The sequence below is a fragment of the Hyperolius riggenbachi genome, chromosome 7, assembly GCF_040937935.1.
Source record: "Hyperolius riggenbachi isolate aHypRig1 chromosome 7, aHypRig1.pri, whole genome shotgun sequence".
NCBI lineage: Eukaryota > Metazoa > Chordata > Amphibia > Anura > Hyperoliidae > Hyperolius > Hyperolius riggenbachi.
The window spans coordinates 298,101,986-298,119,904 of record NC_090652.1 but is presented as its reverse complement, the minus strand read 5'-3'; the positions used below and the strand labels follow the sequence as shown (position 1 = coordinate 298,119,904).

General features: G+C 43.9%; 1 protein-coding gene and 1 long non-coding RNA gene across 4 annotated transcripts in view; one reads left to right on the top strand and one right to left on the bottom strand.

The window, feature by feature from the left end:
* DES (desmin) overlaps positions 1–8,107 on the top strand; it is a 58,033-nt gene extending 49,926 nt beyond the window's left edge. The window contains exons 9-10 of one of the 2 annotated variants that reach the window (XM_068246032.1): positions 4,929–4,961; positions 7,793–8,107. In XM_068246032.1, the coding sequence (XP_068102133.1) occupies positions 4,929–4,934 (6 nt within the window). In that variant the 3' untranslated portion in view covers positions 4,935–4,961; positions 7,793–8,107. The remainder of the gene's footprint in view (positions 1–4,928; positions 4,962–7,792) is intronic. The other variant, XM_068246031.1, reaches the window with a different exon arrangement.
* Positions 8,108–8,614: 507 nt separating this feature from the next.
* The window catches only part of LOC137525158 (uncharacterized), a 152,728-nt gene continuing 143,423 nt past the window's right edge, over positions 8,615–17,919 (bottom strand). For both annotated transcript variants that reach the window (XR_011022878.1, XR_011022877.1), the window contains exon 4: positions 8,615–13,819. This is a non-coding gene — a long non-coding RNA (uncharacterized lncRNA). The remainder of the gene's footprint in view (positions 13,820–17,919) is intronic.

Genomic DNA, 17,919 nt, shown 5'->3' with positions numbered 1-17,919 from the left:
GACAATTGCTTTTGCCATTTCAGCCTGAGACTACAGTTCTTCTACCCTAAAGGGGCCCATACACTGGTCGATTTTAGCCATCGATCAATCGATCGATTCTATAGAATCGATCGATCAGAAATCAATTCTATCAAATCTATCCATCGATAGATTTGCGGCCGATTTCGATCGATATCGAGGGATTTGATGTATCTGACAGGATGGAAAATCTAGGTCGATCTGCTGCTGGCAGCAGATCGATAGACCATAGAGTTGCATTGGATCTAATGGTCCAATAATGCATTTAGATCAATTTCCAATAGATTTCATTCTGAAATCTGTTGGAAATCTGTTCCTAGTGTGTGGCACACATCAGATAGATTCCTGTCAGATGGGACTTGACAGGCATCTGCTAGAAATCTATCTGATGGTCGAATTTGCTGCAAATCTATAAGTGTATGGCCACCTTAAGAAATATATAGCCTGATTAGCAAAGCCTACCTTCAAGATTAGACTCTGAAGAAGGCTGATTAGCCGAAAGCTTACTCTTTTTATTTTAAGTTAGCCAATAAATGGTATCATCCTGATTCAAAACTTCTAGATTAAAGAGAATCTGTATTGTTAAAATCGCACAAAAGTAAACATACCAGTGCGTTAGGGGACATCTCCTATTACCCTCTGTCACAATTTCGCCGCTCCCCGCCACATTAAAAGTAGTTAAAAACAGTTTTAAAAAGTTTGTTTATAAACAAACAAAATGGCCACCAAAACAGGAAGTAGGTTGATATACAGTATGTCCACACATAGAAAATACATCCATACACAAGCAGGCTGTTTACAGCCTTACTTCTGAATCTCTAGAGATCACTTGTGTGTGTTTACCTTCTGACCCCTTCAGCTCTCACCCACTGAAGTGACAGGCTTCCTGCAGACAGCTCTGCCTATGTGGTTAATTCCTCAGTATGTGACCTTCCAGCTCCTTTCACAGCCTAGGATTTTTATCCAGCTCTCTTCTATCACTGATAAGATAGCAGAGAAGCTGCTGGCTTATGTAAATAACACACACACTGGAGTGTGCATAGAGGAACAGATCTGCACGGAAGAGTTGGCAGCCTTCCAGACACAGGCCGACAAGTCTGACAGGGGAAAGATACATTGATTTATTACAGAGACTGTCATAGTATAAAGTGCTGCAGTAAGCCACAACACATTAGAATAGGTTTAGGAACTTGTAGGATGGTAGAAAAAAACGTTGTAATTTTTGTTACAGAGTCACTTTAACAAAATAAAGATATATTTTTTTGTGCATCTTAGCTGCATTTCACATCTCCAAGCATTGAGACATTGCTTAGATACAATCATAAGGCTTATAAGTAGAGATGGAGCTGAATAAAGCCCAGCACAGCTATATTCAACTGAGCAAACACTTTGCTCTGCTTAGAATAACAGTCAAAATGTTCTGTCCGCTCCGATAGATTGGCTACAGTATTATACATTCTAAGATCAAACTTTAAAGCAAATGTGCCTGAAAGGGTCAGTAGGCTTACTTTATCAGTGCACCTCAATGAGCTGCAAAAGCTCTCTGGTCTCCTGGGAGAACATTTTATCTCTGACTGGTGGAGATAAAAGACTCATTTACATCAGGGAACTTCTGTGTAGCATGTAATGCTGGGAATACACGTTTCGTTTTTGCCTTCGTTTAAACCTTCGTTTCGATTGTGCCTTTTGTCCTTTTCGATCCCGAAATAATCGACCGTACGGTTAATATCATCACCCACGGTTTCGGTTTTTTTTTTCGATTCTGATGGTTTCGTTTTTCCAATGATCGAAGGCTGCAAAGAAACGAAACGTAGTACAGGGACGGACGGCATAAACGAATATATAATCGATCTGAACAGCCATCAAGCCTACCAATGGCTCGATTAGATGGATAAAGAGAGATAATATCAAACATGTTCGATCACTAGTCGTTCGTTTTTGGGGTCTATTAATCGAAACTATAATGAGATTATGACTATTTTCACATACGTTTTCAACACTCGATTCGTTTACCGAACGAATCGAAGGCTAAAACGAAGGCAAAAACGAAACGTGTATTCCCAGCATCAGGCTTGGTTACCACCATAGTGGAAAACTTTTTTTTTTTCTGTTTTACTGCATGGGAAAACTGACGGTTGAAGGATGCTATTTTATAAATAGGATCCATTCATAATTGTCAGTCTGCAACAGATCTGTTGCTGTATGTAGAAAGCCCCCATGTGCTGTGAGCATTTTTTCCTGGAGAACAGATGAATTTCCCATATAGCCTATGGGGGAAACGCTTTTGCTCTGGGCACCAGACTTACTACAAGGGACCGTTGCAGCAGACACTTCTCTGTCCGCTCCCGCTGACTGTTGGAGGTCTGGCTCAAGTGGGAACCTAACCACAAGCTTTCTATTAGAACTGAATACTACATTATTATGAAAGATGGTTGCTTCCAGTACTAGCTGCTATGACCGGGATGACATTGCTTTGGGCCCAAGTCAGGTAGGGAAACTAAATAACCAAAGAAGAATTGGGAGACAGGTTTACAAACGTATAATATGCCTGACAGTAGTTTTGTGTTCTCCTGCTTTGTCCCTGCTTAGAAGCCCTCCCCTGTATGTAGACAATAGCTAAATTCATGGAAAAATATCTTGTTTCACAAATCTGAGTTGACTTCTCTATAAACTGAGAACATGCAAGATGCACGCTACAATTTTCCCCCAAATTACTCCTCCAAAGTCAGATCTGAACAGATATGAAATGTATCTGAGTCTTCTGTTGACTTATTCACAGCGGCTCAATTACATGCCTTCATCAGTCTTTTTATAGCGCTTGCTGAACACACAGTGACACACACACACACACACACACATATATCACACACACACACTCCAACACAACCCGCCAGCTGCTACAGGAAGGATTCCGAGAGCAAATATGCAACAGCTGCACTCTAGTGAGGGAAGGTTGAGTACAGTGATGTGCTTAATGGTCACATGACCAAGATAATGACCATGACAGATGCCGGATGCCGGTTTCCCCGGATAGCCACCAGTAAAGGTCCTCTGAGTAAATGTCACACAGTTTTCTATTTGCAACACTGAGGGGCCTCTTAACCCTTTTCAGAACCATATTGGACTATGTCCGACATTTGCATTTTCCTTAAAGCTACTGGGAACTGCTACATAAAAAAGAAACCCAATACTTACCTAAGGAGAGGGAAGACTTTGGGTCCTAATGAGCCTTCCCTCTCCTCTCCCGGGGCTTGCGGTGCTGCGCTGTCCCAGGGAGCAGTATTTGGCTAAATTGGTCAAATACTGCACCTCTCTCCATGAGAAGGTGACTTCGGAAAGTCTTCGGTAACCCGAGTACTCCCGAAGACAAGCCACTCCATACTGCGCACGAGTGAGCGCTCTCTATCACGCATGCACAGTATGGAGCCGCCTGTCTTTGGGAGGACTCGGCTCCTGAAGACTTCCAAAGGGCCTGCGGTGGGGGATTTGAACGGGGGAGCCAGCGCTGCACCGAGGGCACCGGGAGAGGAGAGGGAAGGCTCATTAGGACCGAGCCTTCCCTCTCCCTAGGTAAGTATCTGTTTTTTTTATTAAGCGGTTCCCATTGGCTTTAAAGGGTATCAGAGGCTATCAAGTAAATGTATCTTCACTTACCTGGGGCTTCTCCCAGCCCCTAGAAGTCATTTGTGTCCCTTGCCACAGCTCCGGTCCTACCCGGGATCCTGCTGGCAGCTTCTAAGGATCACCGACCCTCGATGCAAATGCCGTGCTCCATTGCATCGTTTTACGTAGACTTTATTTTTTTCTGGACCCCACATGTAGCGTTCAGGATCAGCAAACCCCGGCAATTCCTTGTCCTCCCACGGGGGGGTCAAAAGGTGATGCAAAAATTAAGGGAAGCATCCCCCGAAGTTGCCAAATGCTTTTCCACTTGCTTGCAAAAAAAAAAAAAAACAACACATTTAAACGAGTTGCCGAGCGGCTGGTCCACACGCCCGTCAGAAGACTCAGAACCAGCCCAACCAACTACTTATAACAGTTTATACTATACTGTAACATTTGAAGTGAGTCTGAAGCCAATTTAAAAAAAGGATACTCACCTAAGGAGAGGAAATGCTCTGGGTCCTATAGAGCCTACCCGTTCTACTCACGGTCCCCTCGTACCAGCGCTGTCTCCCCCCCGATGGGTCAGAGACTGCTTTCAGCCTCTGTGGGAGGCTTCAGAAGTCCTCAGGAGCCCAAGTGCTCCCAAAGACGGGTGGCTCTGTAGTGTGCATGCGCAAGCTTGCTCTCTCATGCACGCGTGCAGTATGGAGCTGCCTGTCTTCGGGAACACTGGGGACCATGAGAGGAACAGGAAGGCTCTATAGAACCCAGAGCCTTCCCTCTCCTTAGGTAAGTATCTTAAAAAAAATGGCTTCAGATTCTCTTTAAAAACAAAAATATGGAATAAAAAAAATATTGTATATTTTATACATGAAGACAACTCTGTTTGTATCTCTGAAACATTCTCGTGTAGTATGTAAGTAGGGGACTGTTTGTATTGTTGTTATGGTGTCTGCAAGAGGCATGAAAGAGTCCATCTATGTGTGTATCTGAACTGTCTGAACTGTCTATCTGACCTTGGCCACACATCTCTATTAGGGATGTGCAATATTTCCGAGTTCATGCAACTTTATGTAATTTTTAATGCAAATATATGCGGATTGAAAATGGATCAATCAAGTCCCACCCAGGTTTAAACTGATTGGTCCTTTTTCAAGCTGCATATATGTGCATAAATATGTACACAAATTTGCATAAACTCTGAAATATTTACATCTCATTGATCATCCCTAATCTCTACATTCATCTCCATGTAAATGATCTGTCACCTCATAACACGCACATACTTGTCATTGTCCCAGCAGAACTGAGCACCCTCCCACTTCTCTGGAACACTGGTGAGTTGTGTCCTTCATACGCTTTCATGTGGTTGTCACACTTGTATGTTCCCAGCACTTCCCAACACGTCAATTCTGCTTCACGGGTTCATGTCTACGTATATTTCCTGCTTCTGGGCTAATTTCATAATGTAAATAAGAGGATAACAACTTTTTACCCTGTTTGGGGAAGGGTTGGAGCCTATGTCAAGTTTGGCCTGTGTCCTTGTTGGGAAGGTTTAAGCCACTTCCTGTTTGGTCTCATCGGTGTCACAGATGACAGGAAGTGAAAGGAAAACTCCTCAGAACAGCCCAAACTGACAGCGGATCAAAGCAGGGATGGAATTCTCCAGGGGCAAACTTTCATTCTATAATGGGACCTGCGGTCTGCTGGCGGAAGGCGCTTGCGAACCAGCACATCCTGGAGCGAGCGCATGTTTGAGAATGCCAACCCTATTGGGCAGCTGACCTCTAGGCATTATAGGATAGAATCCATGCCACAGTGAATTCCATCTCTAGTTCTAACTTTTCCACATTCTGTGTAAATGTAAACAGTAAATGAATAAAAATAAGTTTTGGGTGCAGAACCTTCTATCTAGTACACAAATAAAGGATATATGAGGTTTTGGATGGAGTGTCCTTTTAACATAAATTCCGCAAATGCCAGAATAATACTGTGATTGGGGAACACGGGGGCCGTCTGATTGGCCGCCACACTTTGCTGGTTTTTACAACTAAGCCTCACAGCGAGTCACTGTGGCGTCTTGTCTGCACACTCTCCTGCTCACATCTCTGCTTGTGCTGTAACATGAGGTCAGACTACGGCTCTCTCACTGCTGTCACCTTCACTATGATGGAACACCTTTCAGTCACTCTAAATGTATATTTCATGTGCCCAGGCTGCAACTGATTTATCATCACAGGTTGAAACAAAAAGTGGAACCACCATCCAGGTGTATGTTTAATCCCTTAAAAGCTGTGCAAGTGCAAATGAGGTCTAAAGCTGGACTCGGTCTTCTAAAGCTTGAGTTCTGTCTTCGTTAGGGAGCGCTAAAAAGCACTGAGAGAGAGAGGAACTTTGGGAGATAAAAACTGCTAGTAGTGCAAGGAAGGAATGTATGGGAGGGGCAACGTCTGCTCACTGAGACACACAGCTCCTAGAACAATATTACAGTCATTAATTTGTCCATATTGTAATTTCCAGTACAGCCTTCGAGTGCACTATACTGCCCTCAAAATTAATAGGCTGTTCTTGGAGGGGACATAAATCCCTTTCACTTCCAGGTCACCGTCAATAAGGGCCGGTGCACACCAAAAACCGCTAGCTGATCCGCAAAAGCTAGCGGTTTTTGAAGACATTTTCAGAGCGATTCTAGGCATGTTTAGAGAGGTTTTCTAATCACTGCTAGCGTTTTTTGGAGCTTCTTTGTGTAGCAGATTTCATATTTTGTTACAGTAGCGATGTTACTGAACAGCTTCTGTAACAAAAACGCCTGGAAAACCGCTCTGATCAGGCGTTTATCCTGCCTGTGCTGTTTTCTGATGATAGTGAAGGGATAACCCAATCTTGTCACAGATCACAAAAGAACACGTGGTTTTATTAAAGTCATGTGATCCTTAATGACCTGTAAGAGAGTTGAGCAACCAATTTGCAGTCCCCTGATAACTAGAACAAAAAATGTAAATTGAAATCCAGCATGGGAAATGATCTGAGCAGCAGTGAGAAGCAAGAATGCCTCTATCATGCAACTTCCACCAACTTATGAAGTAAAAGTAATTCAGCCAATCATAGCTAGCATCTGATTATGAAGCTGGCAGCCGGTTAATTAACCAGCAGCTACAGGCTTCGATTGGCTTGATTTAGTCCCCTACTTGAGTCAGTGGAGATTTCTTGTTAGGCTAGTGCAGTGATCTGCAAAATTGGCTCTCCAGATGTTAAGGAACTACAAGTCCCACAATGCATTTGCCTTTATGAATCATGACTGTGGCTGTCAGACTCCTGCAATGCATTGTGGGACTTGTAGTTCCTTAACAGCTGCAGAACCAAGTTTTCAGATCACTGGGCTAGGTTCACAGTGGTCAGTTGCATAACGCATGTAATAAGATGTGTGCGAACTGCAATGGAGACTGTACATAGACTTTAAAGAGACTCTGAAGCGAGTCTAAATTAACTTATTTAACATGCAGTCATGTTAAGGGCCCTTTTCCACTAGCAGTCGCTAGCGTTCATGCTGAACGCTAGCGATTGCTGAATCGCAATTACCGGCGATTCCCCGACGTTCGCGGCCGCGATTTTGCTATGCTATGCACTGCATAGCAAAATCGCGGCAAATATCGCTCCGCCGCGCGTTCGCGTTCCCGGCAAAAATGAATCGCGGTAGTGGAAATGACCTACCGCGATTCCTATGTTAAAAAGCAAACCGTAGCGATTGTAAAATCGCTAGCGGTTTGCGTTTTTGCGATTCAGCCAGCGCAAACGCGCTGGTGGAAAAGGGCCCTAAGAACTATAACCCCTGCTAAACCGCCCCTATCCCGCGGCAAAACGAGGGGTTTATACCTCCCAAATCCCCTCTCCTAACTCCGTGGAGCGATTCCTGATGAGGCAGAGCTTATGGCTGTAGCTCTGCCTCTCAACGCGTCAATCCCCACTGATCACCGCCTCTCCCTGCCCCTCTCAATCTTCCTTCACAGAAAGGGGCGGGGAGAAGAAATCCTAAAAATACAGTACAGTGTAGATAATGTAACAGTGACACCTGCAGGCTGGAGGCAGGAACACCACAAATATTCAGCATAAAAGGTTATTTTGATTTAACACCTTATAACTCTCTGATTGACCATCTTTGTGTTCACAGGTTGTCAGTGAGGCTTCCCAACAGCATCAAGAGGTCCTGTGAGCGTGAAGTCCCCACAGGAGTGTAGAATACCCACAGTTCACAGCCTGAGCGCAACTCTGCTGGACAAACTGCCATCTCATGCTGTACCCTCACTAGACCACTCCTGCACCCATCACCGCTTCCCCCTAAAATAAGGACTGCCAGGAGCTGACTCATTATAGAGCGCCCCCTTATGGAGAAATACAAATATCAAGTACCCTCTTGGAGGCTTCCAATAAATACAAGAGAGATTGCAATGTAAACAGAAATAAAGTAACAAACACTTTTCACAAACCATTGCATTTCCCCTTCATTTCACAGGGAACACGCCAGCCATGCAGACAGACTTCTATAGTATTGGCCTGTCCTATATATGTTGCAGAACACACAATAGTGCAGATCTTCACTGTGTATCCTCTGATTCCATAAGAGCGATAACGATATTAGCAGCGACTTCATTCTATTAGGAATTCTCTATAGGCAAAATCATGTGTGATGAAACAGGAAGTGGGAGTTCTATACTGAATTGTGAGTCTCTGATTGGGTTGTAGGAATCCTGGCCCATGTCACTTCCACTTCCTGTTTTATCCAACATAATTTTGACTGCTGGAATATTTCCATAGGATACATTGCACTGAAATATGGATGCTTTTATGTCAACTTAGAGTGGGATGTTGTCTGTTTTTAAAAGCAAAGTTTGCTCTTTTATTGTGGTTTGTGATCCTTCCAAGGAGATCTCTTTTACATCGGACATGGTGATGATAATCAGGGCCCCATTATTGAGGCTGAACCGCTGTCTGCCCTTTCTGAAGTCTAAAGCTTAGTACACACTTTCAATTATGATTGGCCAAACACTGACCAATCTTACCACCTTCATGAAGTATGAAGGTCAAGAGACGTTGAATACAGTGGACAGATGGCGTAGGTAAGCTCTTATACCACATGGAAGTGGTAACATTCATTGGCCAGTCATTGGCCAATGAAAATTGGGTATACCGGATTTTAGTTAGGACACTACAATGTTCAGATTAGACATAATCCCCTAAACCTGGCCCAAATGTATTACAGATTGCCTGGAAAATGATCTACAAGGGCCTGCAGACGATGAATGTGCAGCTGGACCAAAATAGATTTACATAATAATTTTTTTTTAGGCATGACAATGCGTAGGAGAACTCATGGAGAAGCATGTGATCAGTTTGATCAGCTGTTACATTTGTAAGACTCTGATTTGCTGGTCATGATCATGTGCTAAACCAGGAAGTCATCACAGCAAATCAGAACCTTACAAATCTATCAGCTGACTGAACTGATCACATGCTCCTCCATGAGTTTTCCTAAGCATTGCCATCCTGATTTATTTTCTCCAATCATTTCCAGCCTGGAAGTGGTTAAAGACCTATTTTTACAAGTGTTGGTAATATGCTATGCCTGGCAGGGCAAAACTCCTGTTTATAAAAGTTTAACGTTTCCGTTGCAAAAAGCACATGGCTGTTATTTGTCAGTTTGTGTCACATGATGCTTGTAGACATGTGATGCTGGCTGACCAATAGCTGCAGTCGGTAGCTATGGAAAAGAGCAGAGTTCAGTCCACCTGGGTAAGGGGGTCTTGGTGTACAGCATTAACTGGCAGCCCACCATTAAAATTAATAGATTTCACCACTGTTCCATTGTAAGGCCTCACATTACACTTTTATCATTTTTGCGGAACTATAGTTCACTTTTTAACGTCAAGTGGAATAGTGGATACAAAGTTAATAGTTTGACATTTGTAACATGCTTCCTTATAGGATTCCTGAACAATGCTCCCGTGTGTCTATACTCCTCCTTATTGTATTTTAAACACATCAGCATGCAGTGTTTTTGGAAGTGTTCAATTTCAAGTGTAAATTACTTAAAAATGCTAAAGTATGTTGGGCAAAGTGAAACCATACTGAGAGGGATATGAAAGCTGTTAACTTTATTTCCTTTTAAAAACGATAGTTGCTGGCTGTCATTCTGGTCCTTTGTCTATAACGTTGTTAAATCACTGAACCAGAATCAGTCTGCAGGTCAACAGTTTTGACTCCATTGGCTGCATACTTGTTCCAGCTGTAACGCCATTGGCTGCATACTTCTTTCAGCTGTAACTCCATTGGCTGCATACTTGTTCCAGCTGTAACGCCATTGGCTGCATACTTCTTTCAGCTGTAACTCCATTGGCTGCATACTTGTTCCATGTGGGACTCCATTGGCAATATGCTTCTTTCCAGTGTGATTCCATTGGCTGCATGCTGGTTCCAGCCGTGACTCCATTGGCTGCATATTTTTACCAGCTGTAAATCCATTGCCTGCATGCTGTTCCAGGTGTGATTCCACTGGCTATATGGTTGTTTCCAGTGTGACTCCATTGGCTGAATGCTGGTTCCCACTGTGAATACATTGCCTGCATGCTTGTTTCAGGTGTGAATCCTTTGGCTGCATACCTCTTCCAGCTGTAACTCCATTGGCTGCATACCTCTTCCAGCTGTAACTCCATTGGCTACATACTTCTTCCAGCTGTAACTCAATTGGCTGCATACTTCTTCCAGCTGTAACTCCATTGGCTGCATACTTCACTTGTTGCAGATGTGACTCCATTGGCTATATGCTTCTCTCCAGTGTGACTCAGTTGGCTGCACGCTGGTTCCAGATTTGGCTCAATTGGCTGCATATTTTTTTCCAGCTGTGACGCCATTGGCTGCATACAGTACCTGTTCCAGCTGTGACTCCATTGGCTGCATACAGTGCCTGTTCCAGCTGTGACTCCATTGGCTGCATGCTGGTTCCCTCTGTTACTTTATTGCCTGCATGTTTGTTCCAGGTGTGACTCCATTGGCTGCATGCTTCTTCCAGGTGTGACTCTATTGGCTGTAGGCTTCTCCCTGCTGCGACTCCATTGGCTGCATGCTTCTTCTAGGTGTGACTTCACAGGCTATATGCTTGTTCCAGGTGCACCAAAAGATCAGCAGCACAGGCAGTGAACTCACCCTTTTATAAGGAAATAAAGATGGTGACAGCCTGTATATTTCTCTCAATATAGGTTACCTTTAATCCTTTGAGTAACACTGAGATATTGTCGGTGTTCCAACGGATAATGAACGCCATTGGGAATTGGGTGACAAAGTCTGGACGGTAATGTTATGTACAGTATGGTGAATACACAAATGGCTGTTGAATGTGTCTTGAAAGTTGGGTACACTTCCCAGAATCCTCTGCTGAAGCACAGAGAAGCGGGGGCTGTCTCATACAGAATTTGGCCCTCAGTATTCAGGACAGCTGAGTTAAAAGCTGAGATCACAACTTCTGCAATATTGTGTCGTCTGTACGTCGCAGGGCTGGTCCTGTTATCACTGCTATGTGCCACGCTCCAGCGGGTCAGCAGCATCATCCAATACCCCGGGATAGTGATTTGTATTAGAACATGTCTTGCTTGAGCACACAAACACGTCAAATGCGATCAAGAAATGTTAGATCAGGACTACCAATAAAGCATTAAAGTGCATGAAAATGTATTTGTTTCTTTATTTCAACCAGTGGCGTACCTAGTGAATTTTACACCTGGTGCTGATTATTTACAGACACCACTTCCCCCCCCCCCAAAAGTAAAATAAAACAACAACCATTTTTGATGGGGGGGTTGACGGGTTGGGGTGCCGAGCGTGTAGCTGCAAATTGTGGGATTTTTGGGGAAAAGGAGCCGTCAGGATGTAGACGGAGCTAAAGGTTATGAAACACTGTACTCTAGACAGTGGTGCAGAAGATGTCAGTGCTATAAAAATACGCAATAATAATATGGTAGGACATTAGACTATGACTATGGTAGGATTAGATTGTGAGCTCCTCTGAGGACAGTCAGTGACATGACTATGTACTCTGTAAAGTGCTGCAGGAGATGTCAGTGCTATATAAATACATAATAATAATATGGTAGGACATTACACTATGACTATGGTAGGATTAGATTGCGAGTTCCTCCTCAGGACAGTCAGAAACAGGGGACATACGAAAGACGGGGATGCATAGGAGGAGGGGGGTAAAGAGGTAGAGGCACAATACAGAGAGCCTGGTGGGAGAGGAGAAATGGCAGGAAGACCTCTCATCGGGACTGCAGACGTCAGCTGTTTGGCAGGGACATGGGCCCATATGCAATTAACGTTTTCTCCCTAGTTTTCTCCTAGGTGATATTTTCAAAATTGTCAATAAAAGGCAGTTTAAACCACTAACAAGTAAGAAAATACTCAAAATAATTTTGATAGTACCCTTTCACTAGCTTTTGGGTACTTTATCAATTGTAAAATGTGTAAAAGTTATTTTAAAGAGAAGATGAAAATGATCTACTGGGAGATAACTCAGGTGAAAAAGTGAATTGCATATGGGCCATGCTGTTAAAAGAAGCCACTAAAATCTGAAGAGGAAAGGGTCATGGGGGAAGACAACAGGTTGGAGGAGAACTTGGAAAAGGGATAAATTACCTTCAATCAAACTAATCTAAATTGCCTGGAGCTTGCTTCTCTTCTCACTACAGAAGTCGGCTGTCAGCACCTCTATCACTGGCTTCTGCAACAGCAGATTGCCGTGCATTATTGATTAATTACTCTGATCAGGATAAATAATCAATAGGGTACTCTGGCATTGCAGCAGCCAGTGCATATAGCTACTAATGACAGGCAACTTCTGAAGCACTAAACACATCCTGCCACCTCTCCCTGCTAATGTCTCAGCTGCAGCACAGTAATCATTCTCTCTACTCACCCTGCTGCTCTGCACATTCACTCATTGCAGACTCTGTGCAGAGAGCGAGGAGACACATTGCCCACAGGACAGGAAGGGGGAGGGGTGCTACATCTAGTGCAGGAATTAGTACAGTCCCATGTACTGCCTGCTGCTATTTTCCCGAAAGTTGCCGAAACTATGAGAAAAGGTTCCAGGTGAAAGAACACAGGGACTGAGCACCACAGCAGCACCCCTAGCCATGGCTACACCCGGTGCTGTGAGCATCTGGCTGCAGCCCTATGATAGGTACGCCACTGATTTAATCTTAAAGAGACACTGAAGTGTCTTTTTTGTTACCTTATTTTCATATGCAGCCAGCTACAGCATTAAATTCCAAGAGGATTCGCCACATTCCCGCGGCAGAACAAGTTATTTATGCCCAAGAAATATCCTAGGAAAGTTCCACGACTTTCCTGGCTTGCATATTTTTTCTTCCTGAAAGTCTCTGCGCTCTGCCTCCTCTCCAGTCTCTGCGCTCTGCCTCCTCTCCAGTCTCTGCGCTCTGCCTCCTCTCCAGTCAATCTTCACCTATCTCCACCTCTCCCAGCCCCTCTCAGCCTATCACAGCGGATTGCTTTAGTGCCTCCCAGGGGGACAGCTGCTGGGAGACTGATGGCGGAGCGGAGCTCTGTCATCCAAGCCTAGATGTGCGCATCGGCGCACGCGATCTCCTGCAAAACACGCCCCCGGGACTGCACGCCGATCGGCGTTAAGCGGTCCTGGGGCTGCCGCCGCATCCATGCCAATTGGCGTGGAGCGGTTTTTAATTAGTTAGCTTTTTTCTAAAGCTTAAACTCCGCCTCATTGCTAACCCCTGTCTAACCTTTCCATCCTTCTGTTATTGTTACAATGTTGGGTGCAAATGAAACAAAATATAAGCCTGTGCCACCCATGACTAACAAACACAAATACTTCCCATGCATAGGGCAATGGGTTACAGATAATGGGTACAGTAAAGTAATTTTGTTGTGTTACACAATGACAATAACGTGCTTGAATCACACTAGATTCTTCTCAGTCACTTATTGGCTTGGAAGATCTGAGAAAAGATAAATTAAGAAATCTGATTGGAGTGAGGGTGTCCCATGATGTCACTGATGATGATGATGTTAGTGACCAGTCATCTCTTGTACCTCTATTGTGGTCACAGCAGCAGGGCACCTCAAATTCAGGTTCTGTTCACATAATGACTGATCCATAGCAGTAGCATATCTGTAAAATGAAAACAAAGTGACAGAATATAAAAGAGAATACATATATTGTTACCTTGGTAACGTTGCTTTTTAAATATGTATGCCAGGAGGGTATATTACTGTTATTTTTGCAAATAAGGTGTTGTAATCATTGATAGTGTACAATGAGCAAAACACAAAAGACACCTTTAATTCCAAATACAATATTGTCACCATATATTGTACTAGGAACATAATCTAAATGTAACAATAATCAGGGTGGATAAGCAAATAACATTTGTGGGTTGAACTTACAGTTAGCACCGTTTATTGTAAAGCTATAATGGATGAAAATGGAGAAATAGTTGTTTTTTACACTTTACACTTTTCCCTTATTTTTTCTTTAAAATGTATAGAAAACAAGGTAATTACTAAACAAAAATATCACAAACTAAAATCCTAATTTGTCCTGAAAAAAAACAATATATACGGTAGATCATTTGGGTGTGACAAGTAATAATAAAGTTATTGGTGAAGAATTGGGAGCAGCGCTATGTGAAAATTGCTCAGGGGCTGAAGTTAATTAAATTAAGCCAGGGGTGTGAGGAGACATCCGTCTGTCATCTGAGGGGCTGGCGACCTTTGTCCTGTTGCAGCAGATAATACTAATTTAAACTCTACAAAAACATTTTTGTACTTTTACTTTAAATGGATATTGGTTTCTAAGTTTTTGTTTTTTTTAATAAATGCATTAATTCAATCTAAAGGTGAACTTGGGACTTGAAGGCAAAAATCCAGGAAACGGTTTTAACAAAGTTTTCTTGTAGGAGGTATAATCAACAGTCCTGAATTAAATGTGGTTCCTGGGAGGCGGCCAGCACTTGGCACTGGGCACAATTGGCCCTGGAACAGAAAGTACTAAGGTGACATCCGCAAGTTTACTGTAAGGAAAAGGTTGTGTCCATCGCCAGTTACAGAAATGGGACAATATAACTCTCTGAGAGGCCAGGCTTTAATACAACATACTGTAATTATAAGAAATATTTTCATTCTAAGATTGTAGCTTGAAAACCTTTTTATCCATGTATACAGGGTCATTTTTAACCAAAGGCATTCCAGGTCAGTGCCTAGGGGCACCATACACCTGGATTAAGCCCGCCCCAAACAAAGCCAGGCCTCGGGTGCTCAATCACCTGCTTCTGCTGCATGTGTACAGCAGCAGGAAGTCCGGTACCCTGAAGAGAAGCAGCAACGCCTCTCCCTTGAGAGCAGAGCAGACATCACAAGGTCCGGATTGTATAAGTTGCAGGCACCCTCCACTGTGTTGTCTTTTGTGTTTCTCTCTCCTGTACTTCCCTCTAGTGGTGCTCGGATACCCCTTTTTATTATTCGAGTTTGGTCGAATTCGAATAGTAAATTATTCGAGTTCGGTCGAATATTCGAGTCGAATATTTTTTACTATTCGATTCGACCTCGGACTTCAAGCTCACTATTCGAGTCGGTATTCGAGCTCATTATTCGAGCTGACTATTCGAATTGGCCTTAAATAGCTTCCAACACTTGTTTTGAGGGTGAATGATGCAAGAAACACCTTTTTTTCCAAGTAACAACAGCAAGTGATTATGTGGGGATGTTCCTTTAAAAAAAAAAAAGGTGGAAAGAGAAGTTGTGTCCAAAATTCTGTTCAGTACAGTGTATATACTTCTATATCTTCTTCTTCCTCTTCCTCTTCCTCCTCCTCCTCCTCCTCCTCCTCCTCCTCCTCCTCCTCCTCCTCCTTCTTCTTCTTCTTCTATATCTTCTTCTTCTTCTTCTATATCATCTTCTTCTCAATCTTCTTCTTCTTCTATATCGTCTTCTTCTTCCTCTTCTTCTTCTTCTTCATCTTCTTCTTCTACATCTTCTTCTTCATCTTCTTCATCTTCTTCATCTTCATCATCTTCTTCTTCTTCTTCTATATCTTTTTCTATATCTTCTTTTTCTATATCTTCTTTTTCTATATCTTCTTATTATTATTATTTTTCTATTTCATCTTCTTCTTTTTCTATATCTTCTTCTCCTTCTTCTTCTTTTTCTATATCTTCTTCTTCTATATCGTCTTCTTCTTCTTCACTTATTTCTCTTTAATTTTTTTTTTTTAAGAAATGCAGCTATTTTTGAGCGTAATAAATAGCTGGTGGCGCACGCATGTTGGAAGCGCCATTGTATGTGCTCCCTGGCAGTGGAAACACACAGACAGCAGGAGGTAAATTCAGCAGCAGCAGCAGGAGGAGGAGGATGATTGTGTGGCAGCAGGCAGTCAATGAGGCAGGCAGCGAGACATAATAGGCAGTGGTACCTAGCGGTGGTACCAGGCCGTAAATACACAGCATGAGGTTCCAGACAGCAGTCGTGAAGCCCACATCATGTCCAATACACAACTGGGACAACACAGTTTTCAACCCGGACACCTCTAAAAATAATATAACAAAGTATTAATAAAAAGTATATATATTTTTATCTTTCTTTTAAAGAAATGCAGCTATTTTTGAGCGTAACAAATAGCTGGTGGCGCATGGTGGAAGCGCCATTGTATGTGCTCCCTGGCAGTGGAAACACACAGACAGCAGGAGGTAAATTCAGCAGCAGGAGGAGGAGGATGAGTGTGTGGCAGCAGGCAGTCAATGAGGCAGGCAGCGTGACATAATAGCCCTGGTACCTAGCGGTGATACCAGGGCGTAAATAAACACAACAGGAGGTCCCAGACAGCGGTCGTGCAGCCCACATCGTGTCCAATACACAACTGGGACAACACAGTTTTCAACCCGGGCACCTCAGAAAAATTAAACCTTTTTTTTTTTAATGGTTATTTTGTTTTGTTTTTATAGCAAATTACACAGATATAGCTATTGTTTGACGTAATAGCTGGTGGCAGAGTGGCAGCAGAAGGTAAAATCTGTGTACCCTGGCAGTGGGAAACACAGACAGACAGCAGCAGCAGCAGGAGGAATGGAGGAGTAATGTGAGTAGCTATTGTTTGACGTAATAGCTGGTGGCAGAGTGGCAGCAGAAGGTAAATCTGTGTACCCTTGGCAGTGGGAAACACAGACAGACAGCAGCAGCAGCAGGAGGAGTGGAGGAGTAGTGTGAGTGTGGCAGCAGGAAGGTAGGCAGCGTGACATAATAGCCCTGGTACCTAGCGGTGATACCAGGGCTGTAAATAAACACAACAGGAGGTCCCAGACAGCGGTCGTGCAGCCCACATCGTGTCCAATACACAACTGGGACAACACAGTTTTCAACCCGGGCACCTCAGAAAAATTAAACCTTTTTTTTTTTTTTTTTTAATAGTTTACTTTTATTTATTTTTTACAGCAAATTACACAGATATAGCTATTGTTTGACGTAATAGCTGGTGGCAGAGTGGCAGCAGAAGGTAAAATCTGTGTACCCTGGCAGTGGGAAACACAGACAGACAGCAGCAGAAGGGCAGTACACAGCAGCCCACTGTAGATGTAAAATGTGTGGCTGCAGGTGACGTAATAGTCAAAGTGAACCAGGCTGGCTTAGTGAGCAGGAGCCAGGAGGTGGTAAAGGGTGGTAAGGCACATTAACGATGGTTCTTCCGGCAGCCAGTTCATGTCCCCCTCTCGCCGACAACAGGGGCCAGGAACTCGCCTTCCACCCACGCCTGGTTCATCTTGAGAAACGTCAGTCTGTCCACAGACTTGTGAGACAGACGTGAGCGTTTCTCGGTGACCACGCCACCAGCTGCACTGAAGCAGCGCTCGGACAGCACGCTGGAAGGGGGGCAGGACAGCACTTCCAGGGCGTACTGCGCCAGCTCGCTCCAGATCTCCAGGCGCTTGACCCAATACTCCATGGGATCAACAGGGGCATCGCTGTCAAGCCCGCTGTAGGACCCCATGTAGTCAGCCACCATGCGGGTCAGGCGCTGGCTGTGACCGGAGGAGGATGCTGCTGCATGCACCTCCTCTCTAGTCACTGCTGCCGGAGCCTCTACAGTCCTGTAGAGCTCGTTGCTGAGAGACAGCAGGTCTGTGGGGCGCTTGCTGCTGGATGCAGGCACCTGCTGCTGCCTCTGTGCTGGCTGGACAGTGGGGGTGGAAGGCTGGGGGAAGGCTTCCTCCAAGCGCTCAA